The sequence below is a fragment of the Psittacula echo genome (assembly GCF_963264785.1).
Source record: "Psittacula echo genome assembly, chromosome: 9".
NCBI classification, from domain to species: Eukaryota; Metazoa; Chordata; class Aves; order Psittaciformes; family Psittacidae; genus Psittacula; species Psittacula echo.
The window spans coordinates 22,481,590-22,499,922 of record NC_137745.1 but is presented as its reverse complement, the minus strand read 5'-3'; the positions used below and the strand labels follow the sequence as shown (position 1 = coordinate 22,499,922).

Sequence of the window (18,333 nt, the reverse complement as noted above, 5' to 3'; positions counted from 1 at the left end):
GTTAAACCTCACAGTGATGTCTCCAGTTCATCTGAGGCACTTATCTGATCACGTCAATGAATCTCTTTGAGGAGAGTTGTTACCTCAATAGGTAGAGCCTACTTTCTTATTCCTCGGGAAGAGAAAAAAGGATATTATTTGCTTCTTGGACTCTTGTTTTACTTCTCATTAAAATTCTACTTAGTGAGGGGCAATGTAGAGAAGCTACCAGCACTTTGTCATTTATTCTCAGCCAGCTCTGATCACTGGACATGACTTCATTTTGTTGCACAGCACCAGCCTGCAGTTGTTTTTCAACTCCTTTTAACTGCTCTGGAGCTGATGTTCTGGTAGTGATGCTGAGAACTTGAGAGTGTGAGTGGTGACTGCATAGGGTAGGATGATGAGAACTCTAGTTCAAGATAGGGATCTGTAGCTGAGCATAGGAGAAGCGGCAGGGTGTATCTATCTCTCAAATACAGTGAATTCCATGTCCTTTGCATAAGCTATAGCCAGCAGCCAGGGCCTGAATGGTGGGGTGATCGTGATACGCGGAGAGACTCCACAACTCGTAAAAGTTGTAAAGTAGGTATGCTTTTATTCAGCGCTGAGGTGCATCCGGATCGCTCCTCCAAAGTATGCACACCTCAGTGTCGTTTCCCGCTACATTTATCCTCCAAAGTTACACGCCTATACATATTCATGATCTATCCCCGCTTCGTATTATAATGAGCTAAAAAGTCCTTTGCACATGCGCAGTGCCTCCCCGTGGTCATGGGTGAGGGTCTCAGGATGAAGTAAATGAGTCTTCCTCTTGTGGGCAGGGGTCTTCAAGATGAAGTAAACGAGTCTTCCTCTTCTTAAACTTTTCACCTTTGTCACATCTGGATGCCCCAGTGATTACACAAGTAGCTGGAACCAGCCATATCTGTCTGTCTTTGGATTAACTGATAAGTAGAGAAGAATGAGAAGGAATAGTAGATGTGGTGAGGAGAAGGAGAAGAATGGTTAACTGATAAGGAGGATGTAGAAGACAATCCATGTTTAGTGGGACCCCTAAATTCCACAGACTTCCAGGTGCTAGCGTTTCTTATATCAAGCCCCCTGTATCAATCTCTAAACCAAGAAGAAATATTGTTGTTCTTGGAGGTCTTTTTTCAAATAGCTTATTGCTCATGGGTGTTGCTGTATGCGTGAGCAGACAGCTCATGAACTGCCACAGCCAAAACAAAGAGCACAGGAAGCTCTGCGGTGATTGCACATTGCAGATTAACCCAGATGTGGCACAGTGCTGTGCAGGGTTCCTGGACCCAGGGTTTGTTGTACCCAATGTGATTTATTTGTTGATTTATTTGTTTCTGGATGTGGCAAGTTCCTCATCCCTCCTAAAGAAGTGAAAGGGTGAAAGCATCTTCTAATGTGCTCGTTCCCTTTATAGGGTGCTTTAAGGGAGAGGGGTTGGGTGATTTCTACATCTGTGGTTTCTAAGCTTTTCCTTACTGTTATGAGAGTGTTGCTTCCTCCACCCTGTTCTTTTGTTTTCTCTTTTGTTCCCTTCTCAGTTCTAGCCTTGCTGCCTTTTCCCCTACAGCCAGTCACATTAGGGTAGGGAGACTGATTTGAGCACACTTCTATCTACCTAAGTCTTGAGCATTTATAGGTACTTGTCACACATTGCTATTTTCATGCCACAATCCTTTGTCACCTCTGTGTAAAGGAGTAGTTTTAGGACCTGTTAAGTGCCTTTTAGACCTCATTAGATCTCAGATCAGTAAAACTTCATATGTATATTTCTTATGGGAATTAAGCACCTACATACAAGACCTTGCAGGACTGGGTTTTGATCAGTTACTGAATTAACATGCCAGCTACGTAAATTAAACGTGTATCCTGGTTGCCTTATTAGCTAAATGCTTTTCCCCGTTTGCCTGACTGTGCCAACACTGTCAAAGCAAAAACCTGCTGTTCGGAATATTTGTCGTTTAGTAACTTAAAAAGAATTAATGTGTATGTGATTTGAGGGTTGCATGGTTTAAAAGCTTAAAAATAGATCCCAAACCTCACATCACGATAAGTGTCTGAGTATTTTTAATGGAAGTTTCAAGTACAAAAAAAGGGCTACAACACATAACAACACACTTTTCAGGCCTGGGGACGTGATGGAGCACATCTTGTGAGTTATCTCAATTAGAGAAAGCTTACATCAAGCAGCATGGAAAAACTGAGAGACATGGTAAATGCTGCAGAGAAAACTTACTCTTCATAGCAGGGAGCCACCCTCAGAACAGCAGTGCACAAAGGTTGTGTGTAGGTACAGTTTGCTCCTTAGCTGCTTGCCAAGAGCAGAGCTGGAGAAACATTCATGGATACACGTGCTCCAGAGAGCTGCTTTGACCCCCAGCACTCCTGGATTTGCTGCTATCTGTGGAAAGTTACGCATGCTTCTGCTTCAATCACCAGTGCTATTACAAATTATCCACAGCTTTTCAGACTCCTTTTTGTTTGTGGGTAAAGGGTTTTATTTCATCCTTAGGAAGGATTTGCCACTGTTTGGTATGTGATTGCTACCGCTTGTGAGGCACCTTGACTGTTTGGGTGCTATAGGCACGTTCATGTGGCCAATTTAAAGACAGGTCTCACTTTAGATGTACTCAAAGAAGAGATTCAGCCACTTCTGTATTGGGCAAATGCATTCTTCTCTCCATGTTAGTATTCTCTATATTATTGTACCACCCAAGACACACAGTCACAATGGGGATCACAAGGTGGGTGATGTTGTACCCAGGCCTACAAAACAATTTGGGGTTTAGTACAGGAATATCATATTGTCTATAGCAGTTCTTTTAATTTGCTATGTATAGCCTTGTTTGCTTGTCCTGAGGAATACGTAACAGCTTCTACTAGGAAGACAGTTGTCGTCTTGCACTGTCTCACGCTCATCCTTATTTCAGGTACCAGTACTCAAGATAACAATTTCTTTCCTTCTCATGGTGATGAATTTCAACTTTCCCATCTCTTCTTTAATCAACAGCTGTTGTAGCTTGATCAAGGCAGTTAATTTCTGTTCAGATACTTCCTTTCAGCCAGGCTACCTGGGTTATAGCACTGCAGAACAAAGAGATTGCACAAGGTGGCTGGAACTTTCATTTGCCTTCTCTGTGAACGCAGAGACACCTGATCAGCAGAAACAATGATGTTGATAAAAAACCAACTTGCAGTGTTGGCTTATCCAAATGTGCTTTCATTTATCACTTTTGAATTAAATTCTATGTTTATGGAATACCCACGACTCTGTAGGGCAAAGCCATTAAACACCAGCTAGTAGCTGGAACAAGATGTGCAATGTTTCTAAGTAATGGAGTGAAGGTGACTGAGCTATACAGGTACCAGCAAGTAAATTGGAGATTCAAAATAATGGGAAATCAGGAGAAAAAGTTAGCTGAACTTATCTCTAAAGCATGTGTGTGCATCACCTACTGTCATGATATCTGAAATGTGGGATATATTAGCAACTATCTTGTTCGCATCCAACAGTGTTTGCAGTTGGTAGTCATTGATCACTGTGTTACAGAAGGCCCTAAAAGAACACACCAGGGTATCAATCTTCTTGTTCTCAACAGCATTTCCCCTAGCAGGAGCTAGAAATGCCTGTAAATTACCATGTTAGAAATTACCTTTTCACCCGCATTAAGGATCTATGCAGATGTTCACCCTCCCCACAAAATCACCAAGCTGGCACAAAGAGTGGAATATGGGAGTTTGCTTTAATGTGGTACTGACTATAAACCAAAATGGAATATGAGCGTCATTAAATAAGATCCCCTGCAGGTAGCATGGCCTCTGTTGAAAAGCGTGTTCCTTAACTTCATTCTAAACCTACACTTGATTTTCATTTATTCTTGGAGGCCCTTCAGAACAGACTGTAAATTCATGTCCACATCTTTATTGAGATTTGAAAGAGAACTGCTCAGTCTTTGTGTTGAGATGATTTCTGGAGACAGTAAAGGAAGCAGTTGCTACACTCTTACCTTCTGTAAGCTGACATTGCAAATTAAACCAGATTCCTTGGTTAAAAAGTGTTTTATTGCATTAATTAAATGGCTTCTGGAGATGCCACGTTGTTGGATACCACTTGCGGTAACAACAAATAAATAATGAAGTGAAAGAGGGAAAGCGATGGCAATGGAGGAAGGGGGAAGTCAGGGGAAAGGAGGAGGCAGAAACACTGTTTATGCACTGCTGGGGAAAAAGTAGGGGGTTTATTCTCTAAGTATCTGCCTGTCATCCGTTCCCAAATGAGCTGAGGGGTTTCTGCTGTTCAACCAGTCTGAAAACCACAGCAAATGGCGTGAAAGCAGCTGGTGATAAAGAGAACAAACCAATGGCCTAATCTGTCGACTGGGACTGAGATCATCCTGCATTAGTATTAGCTTTCTTTAGGTACTCCATGTGCCAGTCAGACAGTGCTGGATAAAGATAGCAGATACCTCCTGAGAGCATTACAGACATAGAGTAGGAATAGCAGAAGTAGCACGTGTACATGCTGCTTCTCTGGAACCCCCTTCAAAGAACAGACTGGCTCATGGTTTCTGCTTTATTTGAAGAGGGAATGTGCTCCAACCAACTTCATTTGATCGTGAGTCCTTCAACTGGGGATGCAGGTCTTAAACTACACTTACCTCAAAGTACAGTGTTAGGGAATGACTCAAGCAGCTACCTCTTCGTGACTATAGGGTAAAATTGAGTTAGAAAGGATGCTCTTGCAGAACAGAACTGTTTTTACCTAAGTGTTTTTACCTAGAGTGCAGATGTTAGCACTCCTGTGCTTCTGTGGAGGGAAAAATAATCCTCAGGTGCAATGGGAAGCCAAGCTTCAGTATCTTAACCTGATATAAAGCAGAATGAAAGCACTAAGTGCAATCAAACGCCAGTGGTCTCGAGCACAGTTTGAACAGGCAGGATGCTCTCACAGAGGCAGTAGCTCCCTCATTTGATACACAGTCCATTTGCCTCCTCCTGCTTCAGCCTTGCAGCTTTTGTAGTGTCACAATCCCAACATTAGAGCAGCTGCTATTTCCTCAAGTGTTTTGGCTCTTTCCTAGTATCAAGGCTTTTCAGTGGTAATCACTGTGAAACCTTTGTGGTGTTACAAACTAAAGCACTACAGCAAAGAGCAAAATGACTTCAGAGAGTAAGGGTTGGATTTGGAATCAAGTTTGAGCCAAGTTTAGTTTCTGCAGCAGCCCTAAGCATTGATGATAGCAGTATACATCTATAAAGGACCTTGTCCCAAGAGAAATCATGTGTTAGTGTGTTCCTCTTCAGCCATGGGATAATATTGCCTTTTGGAAAACAACATGTTCTAATGGCACAATTGCAGTCTGGTGTTACAGCAATCTGAGCTCTTTAAGTATTATTTGATGTGCTGTTTAGTATCATGCCACTGGCAAAGCTGAAAGAAATTGCTGCCTGTTAGTGGTCACTTACAAAGAAAACTACACCCAAGTGCTGAATGCACTGTGTAAGCAGCTTATACACATTGACACCAGACTCTGACCTGAAGTATGGTAACACTAATCCATATCTTTAGTTTTGCCTTGTAAAATGATTCTCTAGGTGTGTGGAATCAGGCTTAAATTAAGAACTGACTTGTAGCCTATGTATGATGCACTAGTTAATGTTGTATGATAAGGCTGTGCCTTTGTGGGAAAAGGACTCACGTCCCAAGTTTCCTATGTGTGTGAAAGGAGACAGGATGGCAAGTCTGCTTCCATCACCTCAGCTAGGAGCATCCTGAATGGAAACGCATGAGCTAACTACACCTTTCACTGCAGTGTTACTAAGAGGCAAAGTTCAGCTCTGCAACTCCTGAAGCAGAAATTATTTGCATCCAGTTCGGAGAATATCTGATACTTGTTTTCCCAAATGTGCTTTCCAGGGTTTCACCAGGCTGTTCATGTTCACAAGGAGTTTGCTGGTCCTAGAGTCCTCCTGGCCTGCTATGAGATAGTCAGTACCTGGTTGAAACAAATGAAAAGGGAGAGAAAACTTCAGTCAATAATAAATAGAAGAGAACAGAACTTACTGCAGAATTTCTCTATTTCATAAGGATCTGGCCTCTTTTTTGAGGCCCTACTACCTACATCTTATGGTTATAACCTAGGAAGTCTGGCTTACTATTTTCATATATAACACCAGCATATATAATACATCTGTTCAGATGGAATTTTGCCACTCATCCTACCTGTACAAGCCAAGAGTAATGCTACTGAAGCACACGGAGTTACAGTGGCTTAAAACAAAGGTCAGACAGATCAGATTCAAACCTGGGCATCTGTACAGGGGGGTGTTGAATCTGTAAATGATACAGGCCACTGGAGCTGTATCAATGTGTAGTTGTAATTCCTGAGCATAAATCATCTGACAACACTGAACCTGTGTGGCCAGGAGTCAGCACTGACAATATATATGCACACCAAAGTGTGCATACACATGAGATGGCACATACATAACCAGGATGAAGCTGGCTAAGCTGTTATTGCAAGAAGGGCAGCAATTGGGAAGATTAAATTGAGGAATGTAGCCATAGCTCATGCTCACAATGAATTATCACCACAGCTTAGAGCGGATGGAAATTAGCTGGTAAGCATTTTGTCCTTACCAGGGTTGAGAATGGGACATGTACATCCCCTGTTGGTCCAGGATTCTGGGTAAATGCTTCTGTTGCTCCGAGCGATTTTCACTTTGCCTGATTTCAGGACCTTCTTCACCTTCACAACAACTTCTGCATGGGTCCCTTTGTCATGAGCCGACAGGATTCTTGCCTTTATCACTGCCAGAAAACATACCAAGATTGAGACCAACAATGAATTCTGGTTTATACTGCTAAAAGGTAGAACTTTAACACCTTGAAAGAAGACATGAAAAAATCACTGCAGCTGTATTGCAATGCTTGTGCACTTCAGTCATGGTTCTTCTAAATAAAGCTGGAGAAGAAAAGCTACATTTTTCTATTGAAGTAGTTAACTGGTCCTTTCAGTATGCTACTTAGCAGCTACTTTTTAATGGGCTGATGTCAAACGCTTGGAAATCATAGAAAAGCCCTTGTATGTGCACATAGGAAGGGTGCAAAAAGCAGATCAGCAGGTAACAGCCTGGGTTTAAGTGCACTGATTCCAGGCTTTATATTTTGCAGTTAGGAACCTTGCATTCTTGTTTCGTGGCCCAACATCTGGTTGCTGTGATAAATTTCTGTGCCTTTAATTTCAGAGGATCCCATAACTTTTGGCAGGGTAATGTCATCTAGGTTAGCCCCACAAGCAGGCTGTACTGTGTCATGGCACAAACACATCAAACCTTTGGATGCTAGAGCTTTCTTGCTTCATGTCATGGCATGAACCAGGTGATCATAAAACACACTATTAAATACTGTCTTGGTATACAAGCATGGCCATTTAAACCTGCATAACCAGTGCAAAACCAATGATGGTTTAGATGCGAGGTTTTTATCATTCGTTCTTGATGTAGAGTTCCAATTCCAGCCCTCCTGCTGCTGTGGAGAGGGAAGCTGACTGAGTGGAAAGGAGCCTGATTCAGTTCTGATCAGAAGTCGGACATGTCAAAAAAGGTAGAAGAAATCCTACCTCTTATTTCCTGCCTTAGCCACTTCTGTCATTTTTCATAGCTGTCAGCTAATAATATGCATAGGGAGAACACAGTGAAATTATCATGCCTTGAGGACATGTTACTACTCACTTACCATAAGCGTATTTCATTTGGCAGAAGTCGGAGACGCTTCCAAGCACCTTTTCTTTACAAACACACTTTTCTAGCAGCAGAACCATAACGCGCAGAGGGTTGAGGAAGAGCCAGGACATGAGAGAGAAAAGCAAACGATACCCAGTTAGAAAGTTGTATGGATATAGCTCCTATAGCCTGCAGGGACATTCAGAGTACGTTTGAGAGTGAGCTCAGTTGTTTGCAAATCGGTTTCCTGTTAGATGATGCAGTGATTGTTCTGGAATCTGATAGGTACTGTTGAGCAAAATGCAGCCCTCATGGGGTCTATTATACAGTTGATAAACTGATACTAATAAAGAGATTTGTAAGAATCAGGTCCAGTTGTAAAACAGAGGTGTACCCCAAGAGTGGTGCATTTCAGCGATGGCTGGCCTCATCTGTTTACAAATACCATTTGAAGTTCAGCAGCGAAAAGAGAGTATTTTTCCACACAACCTTGCTCATGACTTACCAGTTTCCAAACCCAAAGCTGAATAATAAAGTTGGTTTGGAAAATAACAGTGTTGCAGCCCAGAAAGCAACCGTATCCTGGGCTGCACCAAGAGGAGCGTGACCAGCAGGTCGAAGGAGGTGATCCTGCCCCTCTGCTCTGCTCTCGTGAGACCTCACTTGGAGTATTGTGTGCAGTTCTGGTGTCCTCAACATAAAAAGGACATGGAACTGTTGGAACAAGTCCAGAGGAGGCCACGAGGATGATCAGGGACTGGAGCACCTCCTGTATGGAGACAGGCTGAGAAAGTTGGGGCTGTTCAGCCTGGAGAAGAGAAGGCTGCGTGGAGACCTCATAGCAGCCTTCCAGTATCTGAAGGGGGCCTACAAGGATGCTGGGGATGGACTCTTCATTAGGGACTGCAGTGACAGGACAAGGGGTAACGGGTTCAAACTGAAACAGGGGAAGTTTAGATTGGATCTAAGGAAGAAATTCTTTACTGAGAGGGTGGTGAGGCACTGGAATGGGTTGCCCAGGGAGGTTGTGAATGTTCCATCCCTGGCGGTGTTCAAGGCCAGGTTGGACAGAGCCTTGGGTGCCATGGTTTAGTGTGAGGTGTCCCTGCCCATGGCAGGGGGGTTGGAACTGGATGATCTTAAGGTCCTTTCCAACCCTGACTATTCTATGATTCTATGATAACCTCTATAGTTCAGATTAGCAAATGTTGTCTGCAGATGGGGACAGACAAGCTAGAGGTGAGTGGAAGAATTTAAGTCAGGGTAGAAAGGAGAAAGAACTGGCACTGAATGAAGTTACGAAAGGTTCCGGACTCTGGGCTGTACCTGGGTGCCTCAGTGCAGAAAACCCTTGCTCATGGTCATTCCATCTCCACTCTTCGCTCTCGTTGGCCGGTGTTTGCACCAGGTCAGGGATTCGGCCCCCGATGGGGATGTTAAAGAATGGCTCATTGTCATAGCTGGGGGGCACATAAACCAAACAACATGGTTAGGACACAGGATGGGTGGGAAGCCCCTGTTTGCTGCTTTTGGCTGTATTCAGACAGATGAGCTTGCTTTCTTCATGTTGAGAGTGCAAATGGGAGCAAGACTTCATGCCATTCAGAGATACCACAGATCTAGGGGTTTATTTAGGCCTTACCACTGCTGGCTGAGCACTTTTAAAAGTCTGTATTGTGCCTGTTTAGCTTCTGTTTGCTCGTTTTTACTGAATTAAGTAACTCAATGTTAGTGACTTAGTCATTAGGAACTTACTGCACCTTCAGGGCCCAAAACTGCAGTCAGTTTAAAGCCATTATAGCTTAAAGCCATATATTTCCATGGAGTCACCTGTTACTACTGCAAGAAGTCATCATTTCAAGATTGCTTGGATAATACAAAGGACTTAAAAGTGCCAAATGGAATCTAAGAAACCCTTTGTGATTTGCAGCCCTTTTCAAATGATTATACCCCCTCCATTGCTGCAGTGTTTCAGCTAATCTTTGTTTCACTCCACAGAGCCCCATCTCAACATGAACCCAAAGAAGGGCTTCTTTACCCGTCGAAGCAGTTCCCGGTGTGCTGGTCGCAGTCTCTGGCGCAGTCACAAGGGCGGCAGCCGTGTTCTCCAAAGCCCCAGTAGCCCATGAGGCACCTATCGCACTTGGGACCCGCCACTCCCGGTTTGCAGTAACAGAATCCTGTCTTGGGGTGGCATCGCCAGCTCCTGTTGAAGGTTGTGTTGGCTGAACCCATCGGCTGGCAAGCACAGGCTGTGGAGACAGGGTAAGAGGTGACTGAGATTGTGTGCCAGGGGGACACCTTTGCAAGGCTGATAAAGTCGTGCCCTCTTCCTTATCATAGAAGGGATAGAGTTGGAAGGGACCTTAAAGCTCATCCAGCTCCAACCCCTGCCACGGGCAGGGACCCCTTCCACTGGAGCAGCTTGCTCCAAGCCCCTGTGTCCAACCTTGCCTTGAACACTGCCAGGGATGGGGCAGCCACAGCTTCTCTGGGCACCCTGTGCCAGCGCCTCAGCACCCTCACAGGGAAGAGCTTCTGCCTAAGAGCTCATCTCAGTCTCACCTCTGGCAGGTTAAAGCCATTCCCTGGTCCTGTCCCTACAGGCCCTTAGTAAAAGCCCCTCTCCAGCTTTCTTGTTGGCCCCCATTAGATATTGAAGACTGTTGTAAGGTCTCCCCTGAGCCTTCTGCTCAGTCAGAACTGTAAACATTGCATTGTCAGCCTACATTTGCATTGTATTTTTTTTTTCTAACTCATTAAGCACAGCAAAACAAGTACCACAGGGACCCATTTATGTGTGAAAGTCGCTTCTTCCCTATTGCACAAACCTTGACCATCCAGGGTTTTAAAGCAGGAGCAAGAAGCCTCCACTGTGTGTTTGTTCTTAAAGGGGTTTGCAGGTGATTCACTTTTAGTGTTTTGCAGAAAGATTCACAAGCATGGACAAGGTAAAGAATGACAGCTATTGCCTTTTGTGTGAACAGAGGTCACAAAACTGCTATTTAGAGTATAACATTATCAACCGATACCTACAGCCATCACCACTGGCTCCTAATTTAAGATTCATTTTTAATGAGGGAACCATAAATCCAAATACATTAATTTAAAATATACATTTGTAATACAGAAAAAAAGTTAATTTGAATAAAATAAGAACTGAGCTGAACTCCAGCCTTTAGATTTCAGCTCCTTTTTGTATTAACAAAGCATCATGCCCTGGCTTTTGCTTGTAGCAGAGGCTGGAAAGGAAACACAGCACTGCTTCATCCATCTGGATGAGGGCAGAAAGAAAAATCTTGTGGCTGAGACCTGCTTTGACAGAAATTTTCAGTTAAATGTTGGGCACCCAAAGTGTTTGAATAGCTTGAATCATGGGCCAGCCTTTTGGATGCTTATCTGAACCAAACATGAGCTCCAAAGCTTTTGAAGTTTGCCCATCATTGCTTCTAATCAAACTACTTTTCTTCATGAGCTCACAGATAAGAGACCAAACGAACACTGATTCCACACACATCGTTTTCGAAAGGGAAGGGGCAAATATATGACTAATAAGAGCATTAAGTGTAGCAGGGACAGATTCATCTGCAAACTCATATTTGATGCTCAAGAAAACACCCTTTGAAAATAGCACAAGAAAAAGAGTGAGCAATTTTGTTTCAAGGGCATTTCTCTGATGATCTGCTTCCTCCACAGGCATTTTTTCACCATGCCCTGTGTTCTTTATGCCAATAGGTTTAATACTATTATTATTGCACTCTGCTGTAGACAGCTCTCAGCCCCTTGTTTTCAAGGGACGCTGCCACAATAGCCTAAGGGCAGAAAACAAGCGTGCTGTCATGGGCAATGTACTCGGCACAATGAGCTGCTTGGCGGATGGCAGCAGCTCGCCTGTTTGCCACAGAGCAGCCCTGGCTTTGGGAGCAAACCCAGGCACTTTGCTCTCTCTTCTGGAGGGCAGGTGAGGGTAAAGTGCTCACTAACACTGACAGGTTCAAGGGCAAGTTGCTGCTCAACTTGAACTCTTTTTGCCCAGGTTTTTGCAGGGCTGACTGTGTCACTCTAAAAGGCAGGACAGTTCTGTCCGTCATCCAAAACCAGGGATGTCATATATTTGGCAGTAAGGAGGGGAAATGCTTCCTATACTGCAGATCAGTCTGAGCTGCAAGAAGAGGTTGCCAACATCTGGGTTGGCTTGAATCCAGGTTTCTGTTTTCACTGTAATATCTCTATATGTAGGATTTGTTTGTGGAGTTTTCACCTTAAGTGTCTTCTATTTCTGCATCTTCTGGGTCTGTCCTTATCCCCATCTTATTTCTGGTTTTCAGGTTTCATCAGTTAAGGGCACAGAACAGATAGATAAATCAGCAGCATCACTGGACTACCTATCACCAACAGAGACTACACCCTGATTCAGGAAGATGAGACCTTCTCCCATCCTATCCCTAAGGAAAAAACCTTACAGGACAGTGACTGACAGCATTGGCAGAAGCTGAGGAGGAGGTAGGTAGAAAGAAAAGCCTTTCTATTCATTTTGGAGCTACAGTTCAAGAAAACTAATGGTCCTGATTGAACAATGGGGCATATTCCCCAGTTAGAAACTGGGGCAGCCCCTGGTAGATCAGAGAGCAAGCTGAATCAATAAACGCACACCACTTCCAGATGAGTTATACAAGTGACTTGCAAACGCTTTGCTCAGTCTGTGTTTGTTTAGCATTTCAGCTCGGGTGTGTACATTGTCTGGCTTCCAGAGCATTAGAGCCAAAATCCCAGTTGTGCAGCTAAGGTAACTCCCAAAATAAGAGCCCACATGTCACATGCTGAAGGGGCAGCTGCAGCTGACTGGGTTTTATCTGTTTAACAGTATCAGATTTGCAGATAAACCTCACAAAGAAGCATAAAAAGGAGTCTCCAAAACCTCACTCTTTTACATTTCCCAATATTTGACAACGCAGCATCTTTCCCTGCTGATTTTTGCTGCTTTTCTCTTGGCAAACCCTAGGTTTTCTCTCCATCCGCCTTCCTGGCTAACAAAACACCAGCCAAAACGACAATGGCCTTGTTTGTCAAAGGCATCATCAATTATGTTAGGGACGGTGTGCAGACAGTTCTGGCTCAGAGCTGGCTGGTTTATTTGGGTTCTCCCCTTGACAGCAGCGCAATGAACAATTTCATCATTGTCCTTTAACACTGGCCATCAGGCATGAAGCATCACAAAGCATCCTCTTGCCTTTTAGTCTCACTCCTACACTAAGTTTGTTTGGTCAGAAACTACTGCAGAAAAGGAGACAAGGAATAATGAGAAATGAATAATTCATACAGCAGCTTCCACTCAAGTCGCCAGTAAAACTGTCTGCCCTCAGCACAGCTGTCTTACCCATGTCAGTAGACACAGGTGTTAAACATAATACGGGTTAACACAGTATGGTTCAAACCTATAGGAAAATAGCAAGTGCTCCAAGTAATTCAGTGGACTTCAAGGTTTCTGTCTGATAATACTGTAGAAGATATAGATATAGACTATTTTATGAGGAACAGGCAAAATGATAAACCAAGTCAAGCCTTTTGGATGTGACATGCATCTTTGGAGCATATGACCAAATCCAGGCAGTCTGTAAAGCATGTCAGATGTGGGGATTGATTCAGCCAATGTTGTTTCTTAACTGAAGGAAATGAGATAGACAGCTGTGTGTGTGGTCAGGGCTGATTAAGGACGACTTTGAACCAAGACATGATCAGGCCTTTGTGATATTACAATTAGAAGTTCAACTCCCCCTGCTCAGGAGGAAAAGGATGAGAAGCAGAGCTTTTCACAGGGTGTGTGTGCATCTGGGGGCATTTTAATTTGCAACCCTTGTGCTTAGAGTAAAATAAAGCTGGTTTTTCTGGAGACCCTTTTTAATGGCTCTACATGCCTGCATTGTTTTTTTTCAGCTAAGCAAAGGGTGAGTACAAAAGATGGTGCCATTTCAGAAGGATCCCTTAAGCCTCCAAATAAGCCACAGGAAAGAGCCAAGGATACAGCAGCTTTTCTAGCCATTGGTTAGGAAATGATTAGGCTTCCAAGTCAAAGCTTTCATACAAGTCTGTATCCAAACTACTTAATCCTGTGTTATCACCCCCAATAACAGGCAGGTGTGTGCCTTGCTCTGGGGCTCTTTGATGCTTTCCTTTTAATACAGATCTAAGCAGTGTCAAACCAAGGCTCTGCACACAACCTAACTCATTCATTCCCCTAGGAACAGGCAGGCTACCTCTGCAGATAAAAGTGAATAGCAGATTCACTCCTAGGTGTCAAATCTCAGCAGATATATTTTCTTCCCCCCAAGGGGAATGTCTTTGGAGAGTGAGCAAAGGGTGGTTTGGATAGCACCAGGACATCCAATTGTTATACAACCCTCTTTTCCTAGCAGTGATTAAAAGAGAATGCTGTTCATTATGATGACTAACTCTTAAAGACTCTATCTGGGCCTGGGCAGTGTCCTGTTAACTTTCTGGGAGCCTGAGGGGGATGTCACAGCTGAACCTGGACTTTGCTCTGGATGGCAGAGCACTCTTCAAGCATGATTTCTCAAAGGGATTAGCACAGCATTTCATTCAACTTTTCCATCACATTGCCTTTCTCAGCTCAGCATCTACAGTACACAAGGGTCAAGTTTTGATCTCCCTTTGAGGGCTTTATTTCCCCCTCCGAGTTCAGAATGGGAAGCTGACGACCAGGTTGCTCTCACCATAATCAGCCATTCAGACTGCTGTTTGCAGTTTATTACTACTTTTCAGCACTTGCCCAGTGGGTGGTTTTCATTTGGTGTTGTTAGCCTGGCACTGTTAGTGTGGTTTTCTCAAAGTGAGAGGATGCCTTGGAATTACTACACGTAATCACAAACCTCACAAACATGCTAATCAACAAGTGGCAGCTCTTCTATGTGGAATCAGTTGGCTGAGGTATGAGAGAAATGGGCCTGCAACCAAAACAATGGAGAAGAGGGTCTCTATCTTACATCCTGTGTAAGGCTTAATACCAGCTCTAGGCATAAGGAGCTGATGATGGTTCTGGAGGTGAAACCTTCCCTGTATCAAGCCAAGTCTTCTGACAAAATCAATTCTGCCTGTCTGTGTTGGTGTTTCTGGTTTTGCTGACACTGATAATAACCAAAAGTAGTGAAACGTTCCCTTGAAATTCTCTGCAGCAGTGCATCATAACATAGGCGCACACTGCCTGCAAACCAGATGGGGAAGTGTTTGGGGATCAGTTATTTCATCATACAGAGCACTACCCTATTAATTTGTCAAACATTGTGGGAATTCTCCTCTTCACCTGAAATAAAAGGGGAAAGGTACAGCCTAACGACCCACCTTTCCCAGGTTTCTCTGTACGTGTATCTGCAGTGTGCCTTCTATTTCCACACAGGTACAAGCATCCTTCACACATCAGTCTGCTGTAATAGCTGAGGCTTTCTAGAGAGAACTGCAATACTCTCATATCACGATATGGCAAGCATCCACACATGCCTTTACATGCTGAATTGAGCCCATTAGATTCATCTCAATCAACAGAAACTGGTGCAGGCTGGTGGTCCAGAATGCTCTTAAGTCAAGGAAGAGAAACAGATATCCTCTAAAGGGCAATACAGCTCATCTAAGGCATCTACCATAGACTGCTAGAGGTCCCACTGTTTCTCAGCAACAAGACCACCACTTTCAGGATGGCAGCTATCTAGAGTTGAGTGTGCAAGTCAGAGTGGAAACAATTGCATTGGGAGAGCTTGTGCTGGCAGCAGCATGTTCCCAGGTGAAAAGAACATTATTGTGCTGGACTGGCACGACACGAATAAAGCTCTTTCACCAAGGTACATCTCTGAACAGTTTCTTTTGCAGAGTATTGGCAGGGGGGTACTGAGAAGCCTGGAACCAGACCAGACAAAAGAGGTAGGGGTAGAGTCAAGGTCTGATTTCACCCAGGCAGGCTGTTCTAGGGTTTCCACACAGATAGCCTGGCTTTCAGACTGTTTTTCCCTCTTTGCTGCTCTCCAGCACTCCTCGACTTCAGTGCTAATCTAATATTATACAAGGTGTTGGTTACTACACCATCACCTGCTGTTTAATACAAGAGTGCATACACTGATTCTTCCAGGTGCTGTAGACTGAAAACTGATCTCCTGGCACAACACTTTATACCCATTACAACACTTCCCTGTAGCGAGTCTGCTCACAGTAGGGACAGGATTAGAAATAAGCCACAGTAACACAGTCCTAGGGAGAGGAGTGTTTGTACCCTGAGTGTTTTAGAGGTATCTTGATGAAGAACAGAAGGTCAGAAAAGCTTCAAAAGCACATGATGCCAGTGGGTATGAGAATAGGTGATAGAGGATGAAATTCTCTCTGCCAGCAAATGATGCTTGAGCTATAGGGGAGGAAAGCTATCCAAAGAGAGAAATGAAATGATTTATATTGGAAATAGCAACCTCCCAAATAGATGCCAGATGGAATCAGATGTGTTAAGCCTGACAGGACACTCAGGAAACGTTTACAGTTAGTAAGGGATATTTGGGCTGTGTTACACACTACCTGGGTGGAAACTACCTCAATGCAGAGGTTGTACACCCATTAGTGCCTCTCCACCTCAGTTGCTTCCACAGACATCCTGCTGAGGTGTTAATGAGTCAGTTCATTTAGGCAGAGCACCCTATAATACCCCAAATTACCTCTGTAGAATCCAGAGGTAAGTCTGGGTGAGCCCTAATCTGTTTGTTCCCAGGTGGATATGCGTGGTCCCATGCTTGGAACACCTCCTGCAGCCAATCTTACAGGTATTTATGTGCACAGATGTTGCACAATCAAGTGGAATTTAACAGCAGCTTATACACAGGCACACAGTCTCAAGAGATACAGAAAGAGCTAAAGAACATGTGCATGTACCTTTCCCCAGGATGCGATGCATTTGGACAACTGCAGCAGTTATCACAGAAGAAATACATGATACCAGGGGGAGAAATAGACACAGAAAATCAGGAAGATGTCCTCTGATCAGAAATGTGGAGTTTAGGAAAGGAATACAAAGAAAGAGTGGCAATACCCATTAGTTACTCCTATAGGCGTTACTGATTTCTTTCCTCTAATGGTTTTTCCACCATTCATGCTTCTTCACCACACTTAACAAGTCACTTACGTTTGCAGACCTCTGCAGAAGACATGGGCTTCCCTCTGTCGCGGTAATACCCGGGTTTGCACCTTTGGCACCGATGTCCCTCTGTGTTGTGCTTGCAGTTGTCACAGACCCCACCACTGCGCTTCCCCGAGGCCAGCCACACGCTCAGGTCAAAGTGGCAGCTGTCAGCGTGGCTGTGGCAGCGACACTCTGGGAGGAAAGAGGAGGATGTACTTCAGGCTGATGTGATAGACACAGCAGTACCATTCCAATGGGAGCTTTTTCCTACTGTGAATCATGGAGGAAATACTGGAGTGTAACGTACTTCACCTGCCTGCCATCCTTGGTTTCCCTATAAACTAGGAAGTGGGATACAGAGCAACAGTCCCAGCAGGGTCTGAGAAGCTGGGTTGTTGCAAGCTGTGTGGTGTTCTTACAGTGAGACTAACCTGGTGGTATCATAAGCCCTGCCCAGACCCCTGAAACATGAAAACATGAACGGATGTAGCTGCATGAAGAACAGATTTCTGCCTTGTAAATTCCACTTCCCGACAGCCCCAGTGGGTCAGGTGCAGTAAAACAACATTCAGGCTGAAGTTTTTCATCAATGACCAGCACTTACCCCATTTCTATAGTAGCACCTTTAGTGTAGAAGACAGAAGTCTGTTAGGGAGCTTTACCTGCTCATCCTGACAACCTGGATCAGTAAACTCCTTCCCACTTACTTCTGCATTCATTCGGTGCCCCTGTTTTTCCATCTCCTGGCTTCCAAGGCTGATCATTGTATAGCGGTGCGCATTTCTCACAGTGGTCTCCTGCAGTGTTGTGTCTACACACACACTTCCCATGGACCTGTCAGGGGAAAGAGAGCACAGTCACAAAAACACCCAAGCAGAACAAACCCATTAAAATTCTGGGCTATGTAACCAAGAGCACAGTGATTCATAGAATCATAGAACAGTCAGGGTTGGAAAGGACCTTAAGATCATCCAGTTCCAACCCCCCTGCCATGGGCAGGGACACCTCACACTAAACCATGGCACCCAAGGCTCTGTCCAACCTGGCCTTGAACACCGCCAGGGATGGAGCATTCACAACCTCCCTGGGCAACCCATTCCAGTGCCTCACCACCCTCACAGTAAAGAATTTCTTCCTTAGATCCAATCTAAACTTCCCCTGTTTCAGTTTGAACCCGTTACCCCTTGTCCTGTCACTGCAGTCCCTAATGAAGAGTCCATCCCCAGCATCCTTATAGCCCCCTTCAGATACTGGAAGGCTGCTCTGAGGTATGAGATTGCTATGAGATTCCAAGGGAATACAAAATTATACCTGCAATGCTGTGTTCAATTTAGAACATCTTATCCAGATAAATGAGAAATCAGAAGATGTTCAACCACAATGAGCAAAACCTGGCATGGTTGAAGAACGGGGCTGATCTTCAAACAGAAACTTACTGTTCA

General features: G+C 44.2%; 1 protein-coding gene across 1 annotated transcript in view; it reads right to left on the bottom strand.

The window, feature by feature from the left end:
- Nucleotides 1–5,859: 5,859 nt before the first annotated feature.
- The window catches only part of LOC308225049 (netrin-4-like), a gene marked incomplete at both ends in the record, with an annotated part of 46,580 nt that continues 34,106 nt past the window's right edge, over nt 5,860–18,333 (bottom strand). Inside the window, 7 exons of the mRNA XM_080625510.1 lie at nt 5,860–5,996; nt 6,641–6,811; nt 7,739–7,807; nt 9,052–9,185; nt 9,764–9,977; nt 16,895–17,083; nt 17,599–17,725. Coding sequence (XP_080481636.1) covers nt 5,860–5,996; nt 6,641–6,811; nt 7,739–7,807; nt 9,052–9,185; nt 9,764–9,977; nt 16,895–17,083; nt 17,599–17,725 — 1,041 coding nt within the window. The remainder of the gene's footprint in view (nt 5,997–6,640; nt 6,812–7,738; nt 7,808–9,051; nt 9,186–9,763; nt 9,978–16,894; nt 17,084–17,598; nt 17,726–18,333) is intronic.